Consider the following 23,879-nt stretch of genomic DNA (forward strand, 5'->3'; position numbering starts at 1 on the left):
AACAGTATATAATTTAGATTCGTATACAATTTTAAAATGAACTGATCTTATATTCAAGTCTACGATCATGAAGCTCAAAGATATTTTCTTTTAAAAAGTCTCCAGCTGGGTGTTGTGGTTGCATGTCTGGAATCCAGGCACTCGGGGAGGCAGAGGCAGGGAGATCTTTGTGAGTTTGAGGCCAGCCTGGTCTACAAAGCGAGTCTAGGACAGCAAGGTCAACACAGAGAAACCCTGTCTCGAAAACACCAAAAACCCAAAAAACCAAAACCAACCAATCAAACAAACAAACAAACACAAAAACCCATCCCTCCCAAAAAAAAACAAATCTCCAAAGATATTCTCCATCTTAATCATCTAGTTCTACTTACATTAGTAGAAGGACCTATGTGAACAGTACTTCAGTGTAACCTGATGGATGTTGTAAGGTTTCTTACACCTGTAATCCTACAACTCAGGATATGGAGGCAAGAGAATCAGAGGTTCAAAACCAGCATTAGCTACATAGTGAGTCTGAGGTTATCCTATGCTACCTGAAACTTGATCTAATAATAATAAACAAAAAAAAACCCCAAATCTCAACTTAGTCATGAGTAATCTTTGACATCTGCCAGAAATATTTTTCCATAAACCTAACACTGTTCTTACTTCTATATTTTGGATAGTTGAACCAGAGCAAAGTAGAAGTTACAGGACAGTCAGGCTAGTACCACAAGTCTGTTTCAGCTACAAATTATCTCTCTCCTCTGAAGATAATGTGTCATTTCAGATTTGAGTGTGCATACTCAAGACTTCCATTCCTGATCACAATTTGTTACTACAAATCCCCAGGGTTTTTCATTTTAACATTAGTTTCTCAAAACTTGGAGTGTGTTGTTTCAGTCATGTTTAATGTGGTATTTTGCTTTTCCAGAGGACTAGATTACTCCAATCCTTGGCATTCTAGCTTTGTGCAGGCAAGAAGTCAAATATTATCTAATTTGCACATTGTTCACCCAACTATGAAAATATTACTGGAGCTTGGTTATACAACATTTGCTGACATGATTTTGCTGGAATTAACAGGAATTAGGTAAAATTTTATACGTATTAATCAAAATTTAAAAATTGAATGACTTCTTATTTGACATATTTTATTATATATTTTTAAGCCTGATTTATAAATCTCAAAAACATTTATATTTTAGAACTTTAAAATTTTATTTTATCTGGGTATTTCAACAATCGTATATCAAGACCAACCTGTCATTTGTTTGAATTATTTTCTTTTGTTTGTCAATAGAGCCAAAGGCCCAATTGATTGTGAAGCACTGAGAAATGATCTATCGATTCAAGCTAAAAATGCTGAAAAGAAGATCATGAATACTTGGTATCCAAAAGTTATAAATCTATTTACTAAAAAGGAGGCACTGGAAGGCCTTAAGCCTGAGAAGCTGGATTCCTTTTATAACTGCGTTTCCGTACTTATGTCCAATCAGGTATGCGTGGTACATGTGCATCTTGAACGAGAACTCCTGAAATTCAGTGCTGTGAATGAAACCCTTGTCGGCACAGTGCTAAGCCATTTTTTAAGACATAAACTAAGGAAGGCCAGGGAAATGGCTCAGCAGATAGAAGAGCTGAGTACACAACCACCCAGGGCCTATTCCTAGGACCGTAAAAAAGTGAATGCAGTGGCACGCATCTGTAACCCTGCAGCAAGATGAGCAGGGGTGAGTGTCTCAGAAGTTGACGCAGTCCGAGCAGCAACAGAAACGAGAGGCCCCGCCTTAGCAAGGTGGAAGACAAGAACAGACTCCCCCCAAAAGTTGTCCTCTGACCGTCACACTAGTACCATATCACATACATGTACATGTTATGAACATGCTTGTATTCATATACATATTACACTCATAAATGGAAACAATAAAATATTATAATTTTATTTAAATAAATGTATAAAAATATGTATTTTCTGAAGAAACCTAAAGTGAGAAGGAAACCGGTAATATAGCTCAGTGATAGTGTTCATCTGTCATGCATGAGGATTCTGTTTCTTGTACCACTAAATACATACATAATGAAATAAAAATAAAGCAAGAGGGAAGTATGGAAGGTTGTATCAATAAGTATCACCTGACTCATGCTTAAAGCCTACAAGCCAGATGTCTCTAGTTTTACTGTAGTATGTTAACAAAAAGACTAGCCTAGTAAATATATTTTAAGTAAATTTTAAGATGACTTTTTTCATTTAATTCCCATGAAAGGGGAATTCCCATGAAAGGTTTATTTCAAAATATTTTTTTATCATCTTGAGATGATAAACATAAAGAGAATATTAATCTTTTATTATTGTTTTTTTTTGTGCTTGTGTGTGTGGCTCCCTTACATGCATACTACTTTAGACATACAACTCTAGAAAATTACTTTTTAAGGAAAAGCATTCCTTTCTAGTGAAGATCTCCAAAAGTCCATGGGTTCTATCTTGTTTTTTAGGAGGGCACAATACACAATTGGTAGATATATCTAACAGTAACTAGGACTCAGTTTCTTTTCCTCCTACGTTTATCTCCTAAGGAGCATGATTATTTGGTAAGAAAAGATGGAACACATTTTGAAGACATTGTTCAGATATATGCATATCTTCTGTCCTAAATATCCAACAGTTGATATTAAGTAAGGATGTGCTTTCATACTTAGGAACATTTTGCACATTTCTAAGTTACCATGGTTCTATTCTTGCCTTCACCTAGTAGCATGCTGGAAATCTGGCTCCCCAGAAGAAACAGTACCCTGAGTTCTCCTGTTTACTGATTTCTGTAGTATAAATATCTCCAACATGTGGAATTTAAGTTTCTAAAAGTTTAGCAACTCCTCAAGTTTTTTTATTATTTAACAATTGACTCTTGTGACTGTAGGAGATATGTTTAGTATCAGGGCATTGCCACTCAGCCTTCTCCATACTGTTTGGTCTCTTCAGTTGTTTTATGCGCCAGGAACAAACTTACTAATAAATGTGGAAATTCTGCACTGCCATTTTTAGAGTGCTGACAAAATTTGGTTTGTATATATTTGTTTATTTTTATGTTTGTTTATTTTTATGATTTTGTTTGTTTGTTTTCAAGACATGGTTTCTCTGTGTAGCCCTGGCTGTCCTAGAATTCATTCTGGAGACCAGGCTGGCACAGAGATCTGCCTCCAAAGTGCTGGGATTAAAGGCGTGTGCCATCACTGCCTGGCTTTCTATTTATTGTTTAGACGTTTATTAAGAATGGTTTTGACTTCATGAGTAAGCAAGTTTATAGAGTTTATGTAATTATACACAATAATTTATTTTTAGGTAAAGGTTGAATTTATACTTTTTGAATAATGTAATTTCTAATATCATGTAGCTAAAGGATCTCTTATGGAGAACTGTAGAAGAATTTGTAAAACTCTTTGATCCAAAATACCAAGAAAGGCTTCCAATATTTAAGATGGAATTGACATTTGATGAAGATAAAATCGAATTTTATCCCACCTTTCAAGATTTGGAAGACATTGTTTTGGGTTTGATAGAGCGAATATCTGAAACTCTGCAGGTATTACTTCATTTTTAACCACCATGTGTCCTTATACTGTTCTATTTCAGTATTTGAATCGAATCTCACTGTACTGTGATTAGACATAAAATATTATGGCTCTTTATTCACTCCCAGTCAGTTTGTTATTTTTTCTTTGAAAACATCTGATAATTGGAGATGTCTTTCTTCTTTTGACCTTTTCTTGTAGTTGTGAACTAATACTGATGGCACACATTTTTAATCCCAGCACTTAGGAGGCAGAGGCAGGCAGAACTGTTGAGTTTGTGGCCAGCTTTTTCTACAAAGAATTCTGGGACAACTAGGGCCACATAGAGAAACCCTGACTGAAAAGCAAACAGAAATCAAAGCAATATCTACCTCATAGTTCTTTCTAGTGCGCTTTAGTGTTATTATCTTGGTATAGTTAATAAATGTTTGTTAAATGATAGAAAACTAACCAAACTAAGGTGGTTTGGGGTGTTCTGTGGCAGGTGTTTCATCTTTGAGGTTTTACATTTTGAAACATGGTGTCACTTTGTAGCCCATACTGGCTTGGAACTCTGTGCCCCTGCTTTAGCCTCCAGACCAACTGCTGGGATTCAGACACTATCAAACTCAGCTCCAATTTACGGTGTTACATTATATTACAAACTATCTACTATTAAGTTTTTAAGTAACTTTTCATTGAGTTACCTTTATTGGATCACAACAATTTAAAGAAAATGTTATAGATCAGTTCAGTTAGATATTATGTTCATTTCTTTTCTTTCTTTTTTTTTTTTTTTTCTTTTTTTTCCCTGTTAGAATGTCCCAACAGTATCTTCTTGGCTGTCAGGAGCTTCAGCACCTGTCAATGTTGACACAGAACTTCCAGAACATGTGTTACAGTGGGCTCTTGGTACGCTGAAGACAGCAGTAGCTCGGAACTTAGAGGGTGCAAAAGCACATTATGATTCATATGGTATGCATGAAATGTATTTTTTTAATCATTCTACTTTTTAGCTAGAATTTGGTCAGCTATTTGCCTCTCTCCCTCTCTCTCTCTCTCTCTCTTTTTGAGACAGGGTTTTTCTGTTTCTCTGTTATAGCCCTGGCTGTCCTGGATTCACTTTGTAGACCAGGCTGGCCTCGAACTCACGGAGATCCATCTGCCTCTGCCTCCTTGAGCACTGGGATTACAGGCATACGCTACCGTGCCTGGGTGGTTTGCCTCCCTACTTTAAAGTTTTTCATTAACATTTTAATGTCAGCCTACAAAATAATGGCTGTTAAATCTTTGCTTTTCTTATTTCTTTAAATGTAGTAATATACATATGTTTATACCCAATTAAATCACACTTGAGCAGGCTACCCTATTCTATGATTATACAGAAACATTTTACTATATTAAAATGTTATTCATATTTTAATTGGAATATTAATTTTCAGTTGAAAAGTATAACTGGCTTCTTGATGGGACAGCAGTGAAGAGTATAGAAGCTTTCCAGAAAGAAAACCATACTTTTGATGAATACACAGAGGTTAGTGGTGATTCTGGTTTTTCATATTCACTTTTATTTTTAATTAATTATATCAATTTTCTTTTTCCCTCTCCATTCTCCAGTCCCTCTCCATGTACCCCTCATTTCCCCTTAAATGATGGCCTCTTTTTGTTATTGTTACATATATGTATAATATTTATATATCTAGGCATATATGTAACATCTATAAGTATATATGTGTATATAACATATATATGCCTAAATAAAAATAAAAACAACCTGCTGAGTCCATTTAATGTTGTTTGCCTGTATAAAATTTCAGGGTTGACCACTTGGTATTGGATAACCAATTGGGGGTTCATCCTCTGGGGAAATTAATCCCCCCTTTCTCAGCAGTCTGTAGTTGCCTATAATTCTTTGTTTATGGGTACCACTGCCACTTCTTGAGAGTTTCCCTTTCCACATAAGCACCTCTATTGGTGATGTTCTTTTTCAGGTCTTTTTTTCGGCAGCCTTACTGTGGCAACATCCTGGGTGTAGCTTCCCTGTCATTTCTAGGAGACACACTCTCACAGCAGATTTCCTGGTCCTCTACAGTCTTTCCCACCTCTCTCTCACCATGTTCCCTGAGCCTTAGGTGCAAGAATTGTGTTGTGATGTATGTAACACTGAGGCCGGGCACCTCATGATCAGTTGTTCTCTGTACTTTGACCAGTTGAGACCATTACAGACAACTGTTAATTTTTTAATTTTTAAAAATGTGTTTTAATTAAACTATAATTACATCATTCTTCCCTGCCCTTTCCTTCCTCCAGCCCTCTTCACCCTTTCTCCAACACACGTGTGACACACACACACACACACACACACACACACACACACACACACCACTGACTCCTTTTTGTTGTTTGTATGTATATAGTTTCAAGACTAACTGACCACTTTATCTTGAATAGCCAACAGGGGGCTTACCCTGGAGAGGCTAGTTTTCCCTCTCTTGTTGCAGATATTTGATCCCACTGTGAACCTCAAAATTGTGAACTGTAAAACCCTGTTAATTGTTTGGTTTGGTTGAGCCCGACACACACCTTTAATCCAAGAACTTTCTGTCTATTTCAAACAGGTGACTATGGTATGGTTCACCCAGTCCTAGCACATACCTTTCTTTAGTCCAAGAGCTCTCTGTATATCAGATCTAAAAAAATTAACTATAGGTCAAGAGGCAGAGCATGAAACCAGCTGACAGGGATTAAAGCGCAAGAGGAAATTGGAATTGAGGGGTATTTATAAAACATCATGGAAAAGAAGAGCTTTTAGCTCAAACTCTGGCTTTAGCTTTGCCTTCAGCTCCTCAGTTCCCTTGCTTTTTGGGTTTTGAACTAGCAAGCCTTCGGCCTTCGGTATCTTTTGTTTTGTTTTGTTTTGTTTTTTGCCTTTTGCTCCTGGGTGTCAGTTGAGCTAGTGAGCCATTTGGTTTTTTTTCATCTGGACCTGAGCTGAGAAGGAAGGTCAGCTGGGTGCTTTCTCTGTGTCTCTGAGCTAACAGCATCTGGCTCCTGAGCCCTTCTTTGTAAAATAGAATGGTTGGGATTTTCATCATTGTTTATAACAACACTCTCTCAGTCATTAGAGTGTGAAGGCCAGGCTGCCATATACCATGCTGTGCGACTATGTCTTCTAGAAATAGCTACAAAAACAGGACCTACACAATCACAATGTAAACAGACATGCTAACTCAGAAGGAAAATTCTGTTTATTTTTAGTGAATAATTTTTGAATTTTCCTTACTTAGGATTTTTTTTTTTTGCTCTAGGTATAAATGCTTCAAATAATATAAATAAAATTTCTTATTCAAAACATCATTTTAGTGAAGTTATTGATTTACCTTATAAATATTTTAATTTTTTATTTAGTTATCTATTGATGTAATACATTTTTATTTAAACATTTTAAGATAGGACTTATTTATTTATTTATATAGAGAGTATATGCTTATGTACCATGACATGCATGTAGAAGTCAGAGGAGTCAGTTTTCTCTTTCCATATGAGCCGCAGAGACTGAACTCAGGCAGTTAGGCTTTCGGGCAGCGCCTTTACTTGATAAGTTATCTCATACACTCCTATAAATTTTTTAATCACACTTAGTAAGATTAAAAATAAACAATTCTTAAATGCTTCCCTCAGGAGCTTAGATTTGTTACTGAAGTCTTGTAGAAATAACATGTATGGTGTGTTGATATAAATATTAGGATAGAGATATTAACAAAGTGTCATGTGAACACAGAAGAAAATTGCTATTGTTTTTTTTAAATTGAAGGTTTCATGCAAGAATGGAACAAAAGGGGCTGGAAAGATGGCTCGGTGGCTAAGAGCACTGGCTGCTCTTCCAGAGGACCCAGGTTCAATTCCCAGCACCCACATGGCAGCTCACAACTGTCTGTAACTCCTGTTCCAGGGGATCTGGCCACCCCCACCCATGCAGACAAAACACCAGTGTACATAAAATAAAAAATAAATAAGTTATTTAATTAATTTAAAAAAAGGAATGGAACAAAAAAGTGTGTGTTTGTGTATGTGTGTGTGTTTACACGGTTTCACTATGCAGAACAAGCTAATCTAAAACTCACTGTGTAGCCCAGGTTGGCCTGCCTTAAATGCGTGATCTTCTTGCCCCCACCTCTCAAATGCAAAAATTTCAGGAACACAATACCATGTCCATTTGAGCCCTCATTTGAAGCAGATTTTAAATGGAGATAGAAGGGAATAGAGAAGAAATAAATAATAATAATAATAATTAATGAAAAAAGAGGCCATGAATTTAAAAGAGAACAAGGAATGGTTTATGGTAGCATTTTGAAGGGAGGAAAGAAAAGGGGGAAATTATGTAATTATAACCTCAAAAACATGTCTGTTAAATGCAGCTTATGGGGTCATTCTTTTCACTGAATTTCTTAAATTGTTGTAGTGAGTTCTTAATTTCCAAGGTTTCCATTTCCTTTTTTTTCTGAATATATATCTCTTACCTGAATTTCTAATCCACATTGATGAATTTCTTATTATTTGAATTGAGTTCTTTAGTCACTTAGCTATTTATTTGACAATACTTTTTATTTAGGAATCGAGAAATTTACCTGTTTTTAGATCCTTCTTTTGCCTATATTTTTGTTTTTTCCCCTTCTTATCCCAACAAAAACAATAAATGAAAAAAAAAAGGGCAGGGGAAAGTTATAAAACATTTTTAAAATTCACTTAATATCTTTTCTTGCTGAAAATAGAGGGTAGACATGCCACATTTCCCTCGGCTTTATCAAATTCTGCTCATGCATACATTGAGATGACCACAAGGATTTTGTTCTTCATTCTAATGTTCTATGTCATATTTACTAATTTGCATATATTGAGCCATTTTTTAGTACCTTGAGATATATTAAGATGTTCGCAGGTAGGTAGTAAGTTAAAGAATTGCCTGGAATACAGGTTGAGTTCAAAGTCAACCAGGGCAACTTAATGAGACCGTGTCTTAAAATAGGAAGTAAAAATGTGGCTTGATAGTAGACTGCCATGCAAGAGGTCCAGGACAAACAAACAAACAAACAAACAACAACAAAAAAAAGAAAGATTCTTTTTATAGTGTGTACGTGTGTATGCACATAAGTACGTTGATCCACTGACCTAGAAGAAAAAAAAATTCAACATTTTTATTTCTTGATCCATTTGCTATTTAAAAGTAAGTTGTTTAATTTTCATATATTTGTGGTTTCCATAGTATTCTTTATTGAGTTATAATTTCATTTTATATTCAGTGTGATTCCAAGTTTTCAGAATTTGCTGCACTTTGTTGTGTGGTCTGTTCCTAGGATTTGTGCTATTCCTGTGGGAGGAGCCGTGGGGACTATGGTCACACTGTTATAGGAGCTTTTATAGAGTGCTAGGGAGCAAACAGGTCTTCACGCTGGCTGGACGGCTGCTTACGTGCTGAGTCCTCCCTGCCCATCACTTGCTCTGTTTTTTGGTAGTAGAACTTAATCCATTGATTAACTGCTGATAGATAAGGTCTTATAATAGCCAAATGTTAACTTGTTTTCTGGGTTGGTGTGCTTTCTGTGTCCCTGTCTAACAGTTAAGGGATTTCAGATTTTGTCTTCTGCAATTTCTTTGACGATCTTTCCTTCTATTTTCCTGAAGATATTTATAAACACATTTATAGTAGACTACAGGGAGATTGTCTGTATCACACAGAACCCTTCCATTTCCCCCCGATATTTTTGTATTTTACAAACCTAGCATTGTTTAATTTTGTATCATGACAAATTTATAGGAAACATACTAGAGTGATCGTTCGTTTTGTATTTTTCCCTTTCGTTGTTGTTAAATTCATCAGCATTCATTGTTCTTCATTAGCATTAGAACCGTTTGCTTTCTATCTATTAAGATTCCAGCTAACAACAAGGCAGGTATTCAAGATGATCCATTGGACAATGAAACGGTTAAACCCAATTCATTAAATACTGTAAACTGTAGAAGAATAGGATAACTTTGAGATAAAAATGAGGAAAAATCTTTCATGAATGTATAAGTTGAACAGGATGTTTGGCTTGGGTTGAATAGGGATAACAAGAAAGAAAGTTGATAGAAGCATTAAAGATGGATTGTTACATTAAGTCAAAGATTGTTCAGAGTTTGCATGCATGTTTCATTTGCACAAAATACAATGTATGTTGTCAAATTTTATTTTATACTACTTTGTTTAATTTTTGAAAATCATTCCAGTATTTAAATATTAAGAAGGTGATATAGATTCCAAGATCTTGGATTTTTGGTAATGGTAGAACATAATATTTTTGTCCTTCTTGCCTACTTTAGTATAAAACAAAGGTTTCTTATATTTTTTTTCCTAAAGATTGAATTAGAACCTTCAGAGAGGTATTCAATAATGGTAAAAACAAATATATGCAGCTACAAACATTGTTGCATAAGATAGGTTTGTTACTAAATAGAGTTGACTTCTGGGCATGTTTTTTAATTGAGGAAACATTGCAAAATATGCAGATTTTGTGTTGCAGATGTCAGCACACTTGGTATTTACTAGTAGATCAAATTTCACCAGAAAAAGAACAAGAATGTTTGAGCACTGGCTGTGTAATCCAGTGGTAGAGCACACGCCCAGAATCTTTAGGCTCTGGGTTTACTCTTGGCATCAAGAGGGAAAAGGAATGTAACAAAAGAAACATGAGTCACTTAGCAAGAATAATATATTACAGGATTAAGAATTTCATTATAATATAGTTTTATAAAATCACTAATTATAAAATTCTAACTTTAAAAAACATTCTTCTTTAAAGTTTATAGAAAAATTTTTCAGTCTTGCTTCAGAAATAATGCTTTTGCCTCAATGGGTTCATTTTCCTATGGTTCGTTTGGACTGTGAAGACTTGAAGACAGGCTTGACAAATAAAGCAAGAGCCTTTGCAAACAGATTATTAAGTGACATAGCTTCAAAACATAGAAAAGAAAATGAATCGTAAGTAAATTAATTACTATATTCAGAATAACAGGGCCAAAGGAACTTTTCACTAAATTTACTCTTGTTTAAAAACAATGGCTGTATTTTTTTTCTGACATTTCTAGCGGTGGCATGACAATACAAATATTTTAAGGCGTATGAAGGCAAGTCTGTATAACAGTTTTTGTTAATAATGACACAGGATACCCAGAGTCATACTTCTCTACATAGGACATGCTAAGATATAGAATTTAAAATATATAAACATCTTCTTTTTTGCTACGTTGTTATATTTCACAGGGCATGAGCTATGCTATACCCTTTACATGCATTCTTGTATCACACAGTCCAGCAGGATGGATGTTAATAGCTTTATTTTAGGAATCTAGAAACTGGATCTTGAAAGTTGTCCTAGTAAGCTTTTTATTACTGTGATGAACACCATGGCCAAAACAACTCTGGGGAGAAAAGGGTTTATTTCTCCCCAAGTATGTGGTTTGCTCCCATGGCTTGCTCAGATTAGTTTATTGTGTAACCCAGGACTACCTGCCCAGGAGTGGTACTGCCCACAGTGGGCTGGGCTCTCTTACATCAATCAATCAACATGCCCCTGGCCAGGCTGATAAAAACAAGTCTTTAGTTGAGGTTTCCTCCTCTCAAATGACCCTAGTTTGTGTCAAGTTGACAAAAACTACACAGTACCCTAGAAGCATCTGAGTCAGGATTGTATCAGGACTGTCAGATTTAAGGTCTGCTACATTGCTTATCTCACTCTTAAAATGAGCTTATGAAATCACTAAAAAAATGAAGTATACTAATATTTTCAATTGAAAATATTAGCTTGATTTTTATTAATATGATACATGGTGATATCAGACAAGCTAAGCTAAAATATTATATGATATGTTAGTGAATCAGCCAATTGTTTTTAGGATAGAGAGTCCCTATTTAATATCAATCATAGCATATATTTATTAAATATGCTACAACTACTTACCATAAGTATAGTAAAGCAAAGTGTTCTGTCAGTATTTGCAGTGAGTTTGAATCAATTAAAGAGCATGCTCTCCGAGTTCCTGAGACAACAGAAGAAATGATGGAGCAAATCGCTTTTGTAGAAAAAGCTCGAACTAAAGGAATTTGTCAGTTGGCTGAAAGGATCCAGGTAAAAAAACAAAAAAAACAAAAACAAAACAAAAAAAAAAAAAAAACTAAGAAACTCTTATGAAGTGAATTATCAGTATTGACGCGGCCAGGTCAACAAACATAGCAACCCAGAAGGCCCTATATGTGTTCTTGTGATCACACCCATTGCTTTCTCTCTCTCCTCCCTCTTCTATTTGATTTTCTCTGAAATTATGGGCTTGATGTTCTTTATTTTCATCAATTATGTGCATATTTTTAAACAAACATATTCTTCAGCAAAATTTTAAAAAATGATTTTCTACATTTAATACAAGCCTCAAAACCTGCACAAGATTCTATCCCATTCAAATATATTTAGCTTTCATTCTGTTTGGAAGACCTTTAAAACTATAAAACATGACGTGGCAGTGATGGTACATACCTTTAATTCCGGCATTCAGAAGCAGAGGCAGAAGGATCTCAAGGTTAGCCTGGTCTACAGAGCAAGTTCTAGGACAGCCAGGGCTACACAGAGAAACTCAATCTTAAAAAACAATGAGTATACATTTAAAAAAATCAGCATGTTCCCAATTCCCTTACATGTTTAAATGTTCCCAATATCATTACACGATTAAATGTTTTATGAGTTACATGTGAAAAGCAAATTCCCAAGAACGTACATATATTCATGTCTAAGCAACTTGTAGGTTAGCAAAGTGTAAACAAGCAAGGTATTTTTTCAGCCAGTTTTTCTTACTGGCAGGCAGCAATTTGTGGTTACAAAGAAAGGATCAATCATTTAAAAAGTAATCTGTTGTAGTAAATAAAATATAAGAGTGTTGGGCTGTATAATGTTTATTATTAGCCCTAAGATCATCACAGCAGTTATTTAACCCCTTATCACAAGTAACAAGACACAGACACCTGTTAGATCTATGACTGCCTTATTTACCTTGGGCTGGGCAGAGGTTCACTTACACTGTCTAGTGTCCTCACCATCTCTCTCCCATCCCCCATCCAGTGCCACCTACCTTAATTCTCCTCCCCTGGACTGCCTTTTATCCATAACCCAATGGTACTTACTTACTTATTCTTCATCTGGGCCTTTTCACACACTTAATGTAGTCTTTCCCATGTCTGTCTCCCATGATTCTCTCTTGAACCCAAAAGCCTGAGAACCTTAGCCATGCCTACCCCATTCTGCCCTGCCCAGGTATAGGCCATTTAATTAGCCTATCAGGTTGGTTTACACAAGGCTAGGTATACCCAGATCTTAAGGACTAGTAATTTGCATCAGACCAACCTACAGCAATTCCCTTTTCCATCTAAATAAAAAGGCCATTTTTTAAACAGTAAGAATAATAATGAAACAATTATAAAAACCAATGGGTAAGACTATATATATATATATATGGTTGTGTACCTAAGTTATTTTTATAGTTTCTATCTATTTACCTGAAAGCATCTATCTAGACCTAAAACATTTTTTTTTTTTTTACAATTTCTGAGCAATTAAGTTAATTGTAATACTATGATTATCTGGTCTTCAACCCCATCAGAGACATGAGAAGGAATAAAATTAATTACTTGAGTAAATAGGAAGCACATACCAGCAGCTTCCAAAAATAGAAAATTGACAGAGATATTTTGCTGCTTGAACAGCCACCCAAAACTCTCTATAATGTTGGAGCATCATCTTTAGCCTTCTGGCTCAGTATATCTGACAGACATATATGTGAAGCAAGAACTATTTAGGACTGTGTGGGCAGAGTTCAGCAGTCAACTTGGCCTGCATTTAGGTTTGCGCGATTTAGGCAGAATTCTGTCTGTCATGAAGTGAGGGCATTTTCTTTACCCATGAAGCAAGGGTGATTTCTTTACCTGGGTGGCTGGTTTACCACATTTGAAACTATCTCCACATGGAGGTTCTTTGATATTCATTGTCTTTTTTGAGGTAGGCTGAGTGCTGCCAGGAGACGGCATGTCTCATTGTCAAAAAAATCTTTAAAATAATAAAACATTCTTAAATGCCATATTCTATAGGTCTCTTGGGTTTTTGAAGACTTATCTATCTATCTATAGAATCATATTTATCTATTAAAACTAGGATGCATATTTTGTGATAAATTAGACTAGTGTCTGACATGACCATGAGTTGATTGACTATTAACTTGCATTACCTAATATTTTAAATAGTTTGCAATAACAGCTTTGAAAGCATTGGAAGTAAACCTTGCATTTATAAATAAGTTGTGTGGGTACAGTACCTCACACCAGAATAAAAATACACATAGTTATGTGTGTGTGTCACCTTAAATTTAAATTCTATACCAGTGTATCAAAACTAAATTTATTTTTGCATCATTATATAAAATTATATACCAATGAGTGAAAAATAACCTTATTTGAAAATAGCAAACCCTTAAGTTGAGAAGTAGATTCAACAATCTACCTTTTGTCTTATTCCTGTAAGATATCCCTGCATTCCCTTTTCTTTCTTTTCACCTCTTTTTTCCTATCTAAGAAAGAAATAAAGATAGAGAAATTCCTGAGTCTAACATTATTTTCTCTCTGAATAAGACCATTAATAACTTATAACCAACTCCCAGTGACAAACATCCATAATCCAAGAAAACAACCAAAAACCTACCCATCTCCCTTAAGGGAAATTGGATGTCGTTCTCATGGATTTCTTCCAGCTGATTTTTGAACACATAGAAATCCTGTTTGGGGCCCAAAGAAAATTGGGAAAAATGGTTAATTAAGGTAGCATTAATATTTGTGGTCCACTCTTTGAATGTTGAGAAATTTTAGGCTTAATAGAAGTCCTGTTTGGAACAGTCTGAGATGCTGACCAATTGAGATTAGTAGCTTTCTTCAAAGCTCTCTTGGGAGCAGGCTTTGATGAGGAACAGCAATTGAAACAGTTGAGGCTGGCCCATGCAGGATGCTGGACAAAGTCTGTGAATTGTATGGTTTTCCTGTGTTACATGGCTAATATCCATTTATAAGTAACTATATACCATGGGTGTCATTTTTGGTTCTGGGATAACTCACTCAGGATGATCTTTTCTAGTTCCAATTGCTTGCAAATTTTACAATGTCCTTGTTTTTAATAGCTGAGTAGTATTCCATTGTGTAAATGTACCACAATTTCTGTACCCATTCTTCGATTGAGGGACATCTAGGTTGTTTCCAGTTTCCAGCTATTATGAATAAAGCCGCTATGAACATAGTTGAGCAAATGTCCTTCTTGTGTGTGGTGGAACATCTTTTGGGTATATGCCTCAGTAGTATAGCTGGGTCTTGAGGTAGAGCTGTTTTCAGTTTTCTGAGAAAGCACCAAATTGATTTCCAAAGTGGTTGTATAAAATTGCACTCCCACCAGCAGTGGAGGAGTGTTCCCTTTCTCTGCATCCTCACAAGCATGTGCTGTCACTGAAATTTTTATCTTAGCCATTCTGATGGGTGTAAAATGGAATCTTACAGTTGTTTTGATTTTCATTTCCATCATGACTAACCTGACTTTTTTTTTTTAAAGTGTTACAGCACTGCATTATAAGATATGGATCAATGAGATTCATAGGGAGTAAAATATTCTGCCTCTCCAATAATATACATCTACTGTGGTAAAGTTTTTTTCCTTTGCCATTCACACAGCAGCAGCTGTCTGGACTACTGTTATTATGAAAGTCAAAAAAGATAATATTACTAGAGATGCAAAATAAGACAAAAGATGATAAAGTATTTATCACCAAAGGTTAAAAATAAATTATGAGAACAAAGAAAATTTAAGATATTTTAAAATCAAAAGTTTCAAAGGTTGCCAAACACTTGATTACCTTTAAAAATCATATACAGAGAGGTCAAAGAGTTACCTTTATATTAAATCAACAATTAGTGAAAAATAACTTTGTGTATGGAAGCATATGTGGTGTGTATGTGGGGTGGGTGTACATGGGCTATGTGTGTGGAGGGCAGAAGCCACCATTGGATGTCTTCCTCTGTCCTGCTCCTGCTTGTTTGTTTGGACAGGGTTTCTATCCTGACTCTGGAGCTCGCTTACTCAGTCTGGTGATGAGTGTGTTCCTCAGATCCTCCTATCTCCACCTCCTGCCTGCTGGCATCACAAGCACACAGGGCCACACCGTTTATTGTTGTTTTGGGGTCCAAACTCAGGCCCCTGCAGCAAGTGTACTGCCCAACAAGCCATCTTACCAGCCCAGGTGAAAGCATTTAGGGGGTTTGGTTTTTTGTCTTGAGACAGGGTTTCTCTGTATAGCCATTGCTATCCTTGAACTCACTCTGGAATCCAAGCTGGCTTTGAACTTACAGAGATCTGCCTGTTTCTGCACCTCCGAGTGCTGGAATTAAAGGTGTGCACTGCTGTGTCCTGATAAAATTGTGTAGCCCAGGCTGGTCTCAAACTCATGATCCTCCTGCCTCCACTTTCTTCATCAAGCTGTACCACCATGAGCCACCAGCACATTTAAAGAGTTAAAAAAAAACCCACATTAAAGTATTTGACTTGAAGCCAAATAAATGTATGATAGCTGTTGGCATACCCAGGTGATTTGGGCAGGACATAAAATATTAAATTTGAAAGATTATTTAAAATTGTTGGCTCTGTTCTTTTCTAATATGATATAGCTACAATTTCTTTTGTAGGAATCTAAACGCCAAATGAGTTACTTCTTAGATGTTTTTCAATATCCTCAAGAAGACTTAAATTTAAATGCAACTGTCCTCATGTGGCCTACAAAAATTAACCCTGTTTTTGATGCAAATGATGAAGTAAGTATACTTTAAGTGTATAATTTGCATTCTGAAAATTTAAATATTATCTGCCCTCTCCATCTCTCCCTCCTTCCATTTCCATGCATGTCTGTGTGTGTGCATGCGTGTGTGTGTGTGTGTGTGTGTGTGTGTGTGTGTATGTGCGCGTGTGTGCGCGTGCGCACTCGCGTGTGTAGTATTGCATGCCGGTGGAGATAAAAGCACAGTTTTCAGAACTGGTTCTACTTTGACCTTGTTAGGCCTGGGTATTGAACTCAGGTCATTAGGCTTAGTGGTATCTTACTGGCTGAGCCATCTCACTGTCAACATTCTGACATTTTAAGTACAGTGCGGATTTTATTTAATTTTCATACCAACTTGCTGTCTGACTTTAAAAACTTCACGTGTGTCCTTCCTTCACCTTTTATGATCTTGCCAGCTTACAAGATACTTTTAGTTTTTACTCACCAGGTTTGTTAAGTGTAGGATGAACAACAAAGAGGTCAAAACTATTATGTAAATTAAAAGTAAGCATTGAACTAAGTTATTTTATTTATTAAACTATTCAATATTCATAACATCTTAGCTGCTTCTATTTGCCTCATCTTTTTAAAAAAAAAAGATTTATTTTTTATTCATGAATGCTCTATCTGCATGAACACCTGCAGGCCAGAAGAGAGTACCATATCTCACTATACATAGTTTTGAGTCACCATGGGATTGCTGGGAATTGAACTCAGGACCTCTGGAAAAGCGGGCAGTGCTTTTAACCACTGAGCCATCTCTCCAGCTGCAAAGACAGATTTGTTTGTTTTGTTCTGTTTTTTTTCTTTTTGTTTTGTTTTGTTTTATTTTGAGGCAAGATTTTTCTGTGAATCCTTGGCTGTCTTTGGAATTCACTTTGTAGACCAGGCTGGCCTTAAACTCACAGAAATCTGCTGGCCTCTGCCCCAGAATGCTGGAATTAAAGGCGTGCGTCACCACTGACCAGTAAAGATAGGCTTGGGTTTTTTGTTTGTTTTGGTTTGGTTTGGTTTGGTTTGGTTTGGTTTTGCCTCATCTATAGATGATTAAAATGTAACTCGTATTAAGAAGTTGGTAAACTTCCTCAAATTCACAAAGATTGGAGGTAGCAAATTTAGGATTTTATATTACACTGAACACAGCTTAAAATTCCTTAAAGTAACCAGCAGGTTTATCCTAAGTAATAAGGGAAAGCATAGGATAGACAAGACTTAATCTTGATGCTTTGATCTTGTAGTCTTGATATGCCTCTTGACTTCCATATGTCTCTTCATCTTTGAAGAGAAAATAATAATTTAGAAAGAGTACTTAACGGTTCTTGATATATGGTATGTACATTCCCAATAAACGGTAGCTTTTAATAATATACAAAATATATTAGTCAAACTATATAATTAACAAATTTGAGTTTTGAAAGATCTAGGAAAATTTGTCTCTGTGATTTACTCTTTGCACTTTTATATTAGTCATTAAAGAAAATTATTTTTGTTTCCATTGTTCTCTAAATTATTATAAAACATTCATATTTTTATTTGAAAATTCTTTCTACTCCACTAATTAACATCATTAAATTATCTCTTTTAAAAAGCTCATTGAGAATGCCAAACATATGAAAGAAAATGAACTAGTAACCAAGAGAGAAAAACTGATTTTGGAAATAGAAAAGGAATCTCGGCGCATGGAGGAGTTCACAGAATTTGCGGAACTGGAGCGCATGCAGCAGGTGAGACACAGACTCAAGACTGTGTGGCAGCTGCAGGTGGAGTAGACACAGGGCAGATTGACGCTTATTAAATGTAGAGGAGACACGCATGTGCCGTGTCAAGCAGAGGTTTACGTGGTTCATAAGCCTGATACTGTGTGGCTTAGTTACTATCACAGTGTGTGCATAGCCATATCTTGCTCATCATAGTGAAGTGGTGAAGTTAACGCAGCTGCTGTATAAAGGGAAGGGCACACCTTACGTAGTATTGTGCAACCTCGTTATACTACCATGTGGCTATTTCCTGGAACAGACATTTGTTTGCTTTCAGTATGTGACAGATGTAAGACAGCTACAGAAACGTATTCAGGAATCAGAAGAAGCAGTTCAGTTTATCAACAAAGAAGAGGAACTTTTCAAATGGGAATTGACAAAGTATCCTGAACTGGAAAAATTAAAAGTCAACATTGAGCCCTACCAGAAGTTTTTTAATTTTGTTTTGAAGTGGCAACGAACAGAAAAACGGTAATTTTTGGTATTGTAAAAAAATATATATTAAGCAAATGACACAAAAGATGTTCTTGTTAAAAATGCAAAAGAAAGACTTATTTACTTGTGTGAAGCCAGGATTATCTGGGAGCACCTAGATGATGCTAATATACCACTGAACCTTACCTGTTTTCAGAGTCAATTCACGTTTTATGTAACTAGTTTACACAAGGTTAGATATGTGGAATCGAGTTTGTGTTTTGCTTGGGCAGCGTTAGTTGCCTATTTGTAATTAGCTGCATGTTTCAGCAGAGGCGCTGTAGTTTAAATGATGATGTTAGCTATTCCTTTTCCTTTAGTTCCATCTGTGTGCCTCAGTTGTCTCTCTTACAGAAAAAAAATGAGGAGTCTATATAAAAGTTTAATATTTCTGTATAATTCAAAAGGTGAGTTTTAAAAATTATTTTTTTCTTTTTAATTCAGGTGGATGGATGGAGGGTTTTTGGACCTTAATGGGGAAAGCATGGAAGCTGATGTAGAAGAGTTTTCCCGAGAAATTTTTAAGACACTGAAATTTTTCCAAACCAAGCAAAAGAAAGAATTACAAGAAAAAAGAAAGGCAGCAAGAAAACGATCTTTGGTAGAAGAGAAACCTGAAGAAGAACCAAAAGAAAATCCTACAATTACTATGTGTACTACAGTAATGGAGCAGATAAAGGTTTTTAAGGTATGTATGTATTCAAATGGCATTTAAATATTACATATCTCTTCTCAATATTAAGTAGTATGTTTTATAAGATATGAAATACAGAAACCTACCTTTGATCTTATACGTTGTGTGTCAGTTATCCAGCTCCATGTAAAATCAAGCCACTACTGATCTGCCAGGGACGCAGAACAGAGTCGAGAACCAAACTACAACCCTGAGCCAGAATGCTATAGAGCTTTTAAGCACAGAATCACAAAAGCCAAAACAACTGTGCAAAGTTACAGTTATGTTTTCCACCAATCAGGATTCAGGGTTAAGGGACTTTCCCAGGAACATTTCTTTGTGGTACACTTACCCTGTTCTCATTGGTTGGTTTGCTCAGCTGCGGTGGGGTGACTTGTCCAGGATTCATGTCTCAGCTTGCCAACTAACACGTAACTGATCCAGGGAGGTCTTGGGAACTTAAACTTTGTTTGACCCGTATGGAAGATTTATTCAAAATGGCTTCAGTTTGGTTCATTTTTGCATTCACAAGTTGTTAGGGGTAAGTTGTGAGATGGCTGTTCTGAGAGAATAGCATTGACACTTTAAAAAGAAGGGGTGGGATTGGAGGGTTTGATGTGGCAGCACATTGCCTTTCATCCCAGTATGTAGAGGCTGAGGTAAAAGAATGACAAGTTCCAGGCTAGCCAGGGCTAGCTAGTGAGATATTGTCTCGCAAAAAGCAAACTAAAACAAAACAAAACAAAAACCAGAAATAAATAGAGGCCCATGTAACCATTGTAATTTTAAAATATTTTTTGCCTCCACTTTTGGTCAGATTTTCACCTTCTTCATTCCAGGCAAGAATACTAATGTGTATTTACATGTACATGCACATTTTTGTGTGTACTGTGAGTTCGTGTGTGGAGAAGCATGTTTATATACAGGCATCCATGCACATGTGTGTGGAGACCAGACGTGTGTAGCTTTCATTCCTCAGGTGCATCTACCTATGCATGCACATGTGTTGAGAAGTCAGAGGACAACACAGGAGTCAGCCCTCTCCTTCCTCCATGTGGGTCTTGGAGTGTGATCATGTGATCAACCTGGTTTACAGCCCAACCTGGCGTGAAGCTCATACAGCACAAGCTGTCCTCAAATTCATTATCCTCTTACTTCCGCCTCTCCAGAGCTAGGGTTTCAGGCATGGACCACCACACTAGTTGCCATTCTCTCCTTTTATAAAGTCAACAATGCACGGTGCTTCTAGTGGAGATGCCAAATGCGTAGCTAGTGTCCCCAGACTACAGACTTGTGATATGAGTTAGGCTCTGCCCCATCTGTGTCATGTTCTTCCAGTGACTAATTGAGTTGCCTTACTAAAACAAAACAAACAAAACTACCTACAGGTTGCTTTCAATATTTAATAGAGGTGGGATCTTTAGAGAAAGTAGGCCACTGTATCTTTATGCTCCAGATTCACCCTACATCTCTTTACTCTGCACCCTAGAGCATCAACCTTCTGCTGAATGCCTTCCGCTGCACACTCTGTGATGGCTTAAATGGGGATGGCCCCCATAGGCTCATATTTGACTACTTGGTTCCCAGGTGGTGGAACTATTTGGGGATGATAAGAACATAGGCCTTGTGGAAGAGGTGTGTCACAGGGGTAGGCTTTGAGGCTTCAAAAGTCTCCCTCCATCCCCTGAGGTCAGGCTTTTTGGCTACTTTATGTGTTCTTACATCTACCCCCTTCTCTCCCCCAATCCCTCCCCCCAAGCCCCCAACACTAGGTAGGTGAGAAAAAAGAATAGAGGGAAAGGGGGACATAGATCTGTTTAGACTACTTCCTGCTGATTAGGTGCATCAACTTCCTTGAGGCAAAGCTGATCTTTTTTTGACAGGATATCCAATTTCTTCTACTTGTCTCTGTGTAGGACTCCTTCACAAACTACTACAAATTGCAGCAACGTGGGGAGCAGCAGCTGACCTTTTTGGAGCACTCCTTTTTTGGAGCACCTCTGGCCCTTTTTGAGGCTCTGGCATTTATAAGAGTGCCCAGAATTCTAAACATAAACTACCCTCAGCTGGCAAAATCACGCCCCTCCTAGAGCATGAGACAAATTATAGTTAGTGGCTGTGGACTATCTGAAGCAGCCCCAAATCCCACACCTGTGATTAAAACAAAAACATATTTATATAACATAACTGGGTTTTAAAGAAACCAAAATTCTTACTACAATCCCCCGTGTATTCTCTGCCTCTTGCTTGTGGCTCAAAATGTGAGCTCTCAGCTGCTGCTCCATTTGTTGGCTCCACTCTGTTATCATAGACTCTAACCCTCTGAAACCATCAGCTCAAAATACACTCTTTCTTCTATAAAGTTGCCTTGGTCATGGTATTTTATCACATCAATAGAAAAGTATCTAATACACACTCCCACCTTCATGATGTCTGCATCAGAGTATAAGGCAAAACAACCATTGATTGAACCCATTTGTTTAAGATGCTGTCTTTTTTTCCAGTGTGTATTCTGACTTCTTTATAAAGAACCAGGTGTTCATATGTGTGTGGATTTGTGTCTGGGTCTTCAATTCAGTTCTACTGATCAATGTGTCTGTTTTTGTGCTAACGCCATCCTGTTTTCATTACTATAGCTATGTAATACAACTTGAAACTGAGGATGGTGAAACCCCTAGCAGTTCTTATAATTCTTTCACTATCTTGGATTTCTGGTGTTTTCATATGAAGCTGAATATTGTTTACTCAAGATCTGTGAAGAATTGTGTTGAAGTTTTGATGAGGGTTGCATTGAATTTGTAGATTGCTTGGCAGGATGGCCATTTTACTACATTAATCTTACCAATCCACAAGCAAGAGAGATCATTCCATTTTTCGATATCTTCTTTAATTTCCTTCTTCAATGTCTTAAGGTTTTTATTGTACAAGTCTTTCACTTGCATTATTACCGCAAAATATATTATTTGAGGCTATTGTGAAAGATGTGTTTCTCTGATTTCTTTTTTTTGTTCATTTATTATTTGAATATAGAGAGCTACTGATTTTTGTGAATTAATCTTGTATCCAGCCACCATGGAAAGTGTGTATCAGTTGTAGTACTCTCTTGGTGGAATTTTTAGGGTTAACTTTTGTATACTAGCGTATCATCTGCATTGACTTCTTTCTTTCCTATTTGTATCTCTTTGATCTGTTTCAGTTGTCTTATTGCTTTAGCTAAGTCTTAAAGTACTATATTCAATAAGAATGGAGAAAGTTAACAACCTTGAGTTGTTTCCTTGAGCTTCTTCCCACTTAAGTTAACATTGGCTATGGGCTTGCTATAAACTGCCTTTATTATGCTGAGGGGATGTCCCTTGTATACCTATCCCCTCTGGAACTTTCATCATGAAGGGATGTTGGATTTTGTCAGAGATCTTTTCTTCGTCTAATGGTGGTTATGTGGTTTTTGTCTTTCAGTTGGTTTATATGTTATCAACTTATGTATGTTGAACTTTCCCTGTATCTCTGGGATGAGGCCTGCTTGATCATGGTGAATGATCTTTTTCCAAGTGTTTTATTGAGAACTTTTGCATCTATGTTCATAAGTGAAATTGATCTGTAATTCTCTTTCTTTCCTGGGTCTTTATGTGGTTTGGGCATAAGGATAATTTATGCATCCTAAGACAAGTTGGGTAATGTTCCTTCTGTTTTTATTTTGTAAAATAATTTGAGGAATATTGACATTAAATCTTCCTTGAAAGTCTGGTAGAATTCTACACTAAAACCATCTGGCCTTGGGCCTTTTTTGATTAGGACACTTTTCATAACTGCTATTTCACTAAGGGTTATATGTCTCTTTAAATTGCTTATCTAATCTTAAATTGCTATCTAATTGAGAAGGGATAGGTGATGATCAGTAGTTAATATATCTGACTGCCTGACTAGAGTGGGTTCCCAAGATTATTATATAATTTCTTATAATATGTTTCAAAATTGGCAAGTGTGAATTCTCCAACTTTGTTCTTTTTTTTTTTTTTTTTGAAAATTGCTATGGTGATTCCAATTATTTTACATTTTCCAATCAGCTTTTGAATTTCTGCTAGAAAGGCAGCCGTGTTTTTTATAGGGATCGTGGTGTTTTGAATGAGAATAGCCCCCCATAGACTCATATATTTAAACAGTTATTCCCCAGTTAGTGAAACCTTTTGGGAAGGATTAAGAGGTATGACCTTGTTGGAGGAGGTATGTCATGGGATGGAGGTTAGGTTTCAGAATACTCCTAGGATTCCCAGTGGTCTCTCTTTGCCTCTTGGTTGTGGATCAAGATGTGAGCTCTCAGCTGTTCCTTCCTCTGCCATAATGGACTCTTAACTCTCTGAAACTGTAGCCAAATTAAGTGCTTTTATTTTTATAAGTTGCTTTGGTTTTGGTCTTTTATCACAGCAATAGAAAAGTAATAAGACTGGGATTAAATTTATAGACCAATTTGTATAGTATTATTATATTAATATGATTCGTTCTTTTATAAACATTTTATTAATATT

At 36.3% G+C, this 23,879-nt stretch overlaps 1 protein-coding gene across 1 annotated transcript in view; it reads left to right on the plus strand.

Moving 5' to 3' along the window:
- Positions 1–23,879, plus strand: part of Dnah12 (dynein axonemal heavy chain 12) — a 127,066-nt gene that overhangs the window by 6,879 nt on the left and 96,308 nt on the right. The window contains exons 6-16 of the mRNA XM_055612309.1: positions 914–1,072; positions 1,283–1,478; positions 3,372–3,560; positions 4,347–4,503; positions 4,971–5,062; positions 10,368–10,546; positions 11,558–11,693; positions 16,322–16,447; positions 18,042–18,176; positions 18,487–18,680; positions 19,128–19,371. Of these exons, the coding sequence (XP_055468284.1) occupies positions 914–1,072; positions 1,283–1,478; positions 3,372–3,560; positions 4,347–4,503; positions 4,971–5,062; positions 10,368–10,546; positions 11,558–11,693; positions 16,322–16,447; positions 18,042–18,176; positions 18,487–18,680; positions 19,128–19,371 (1,807 nt within the window). The remainder of the gene's footprint in view (positions 1–913; positions 1,073–1,282; positions 1,479–3,371; positions 3,561–4,346; positions 4,504–4,970; positions 5,063–10,367; positions 10,547–11,557; positions 11,694–16,321; positions 16,448–18,041; positions 18,177–18,486; positions 18,681–19,127; positions 19,372–23,879) is intronic.

The sequence above is a fragment of the Psammomys obesus genome, unplaced genomic scaffold (assembly GCF_907164565.1).
Source record: "Psammomys obesus unplaced genomic scaffold, mPsaObe1.curated_primary_1811, whole genome shotgun sequence".
In the NCBI taxonomy this organism is placed as follows: domain Eukaryota; kingdom Metazoa; phylum Chordata; class Mammalia; order Rodentia; family Muridae; genus Psammomys; species Psammomys obesus.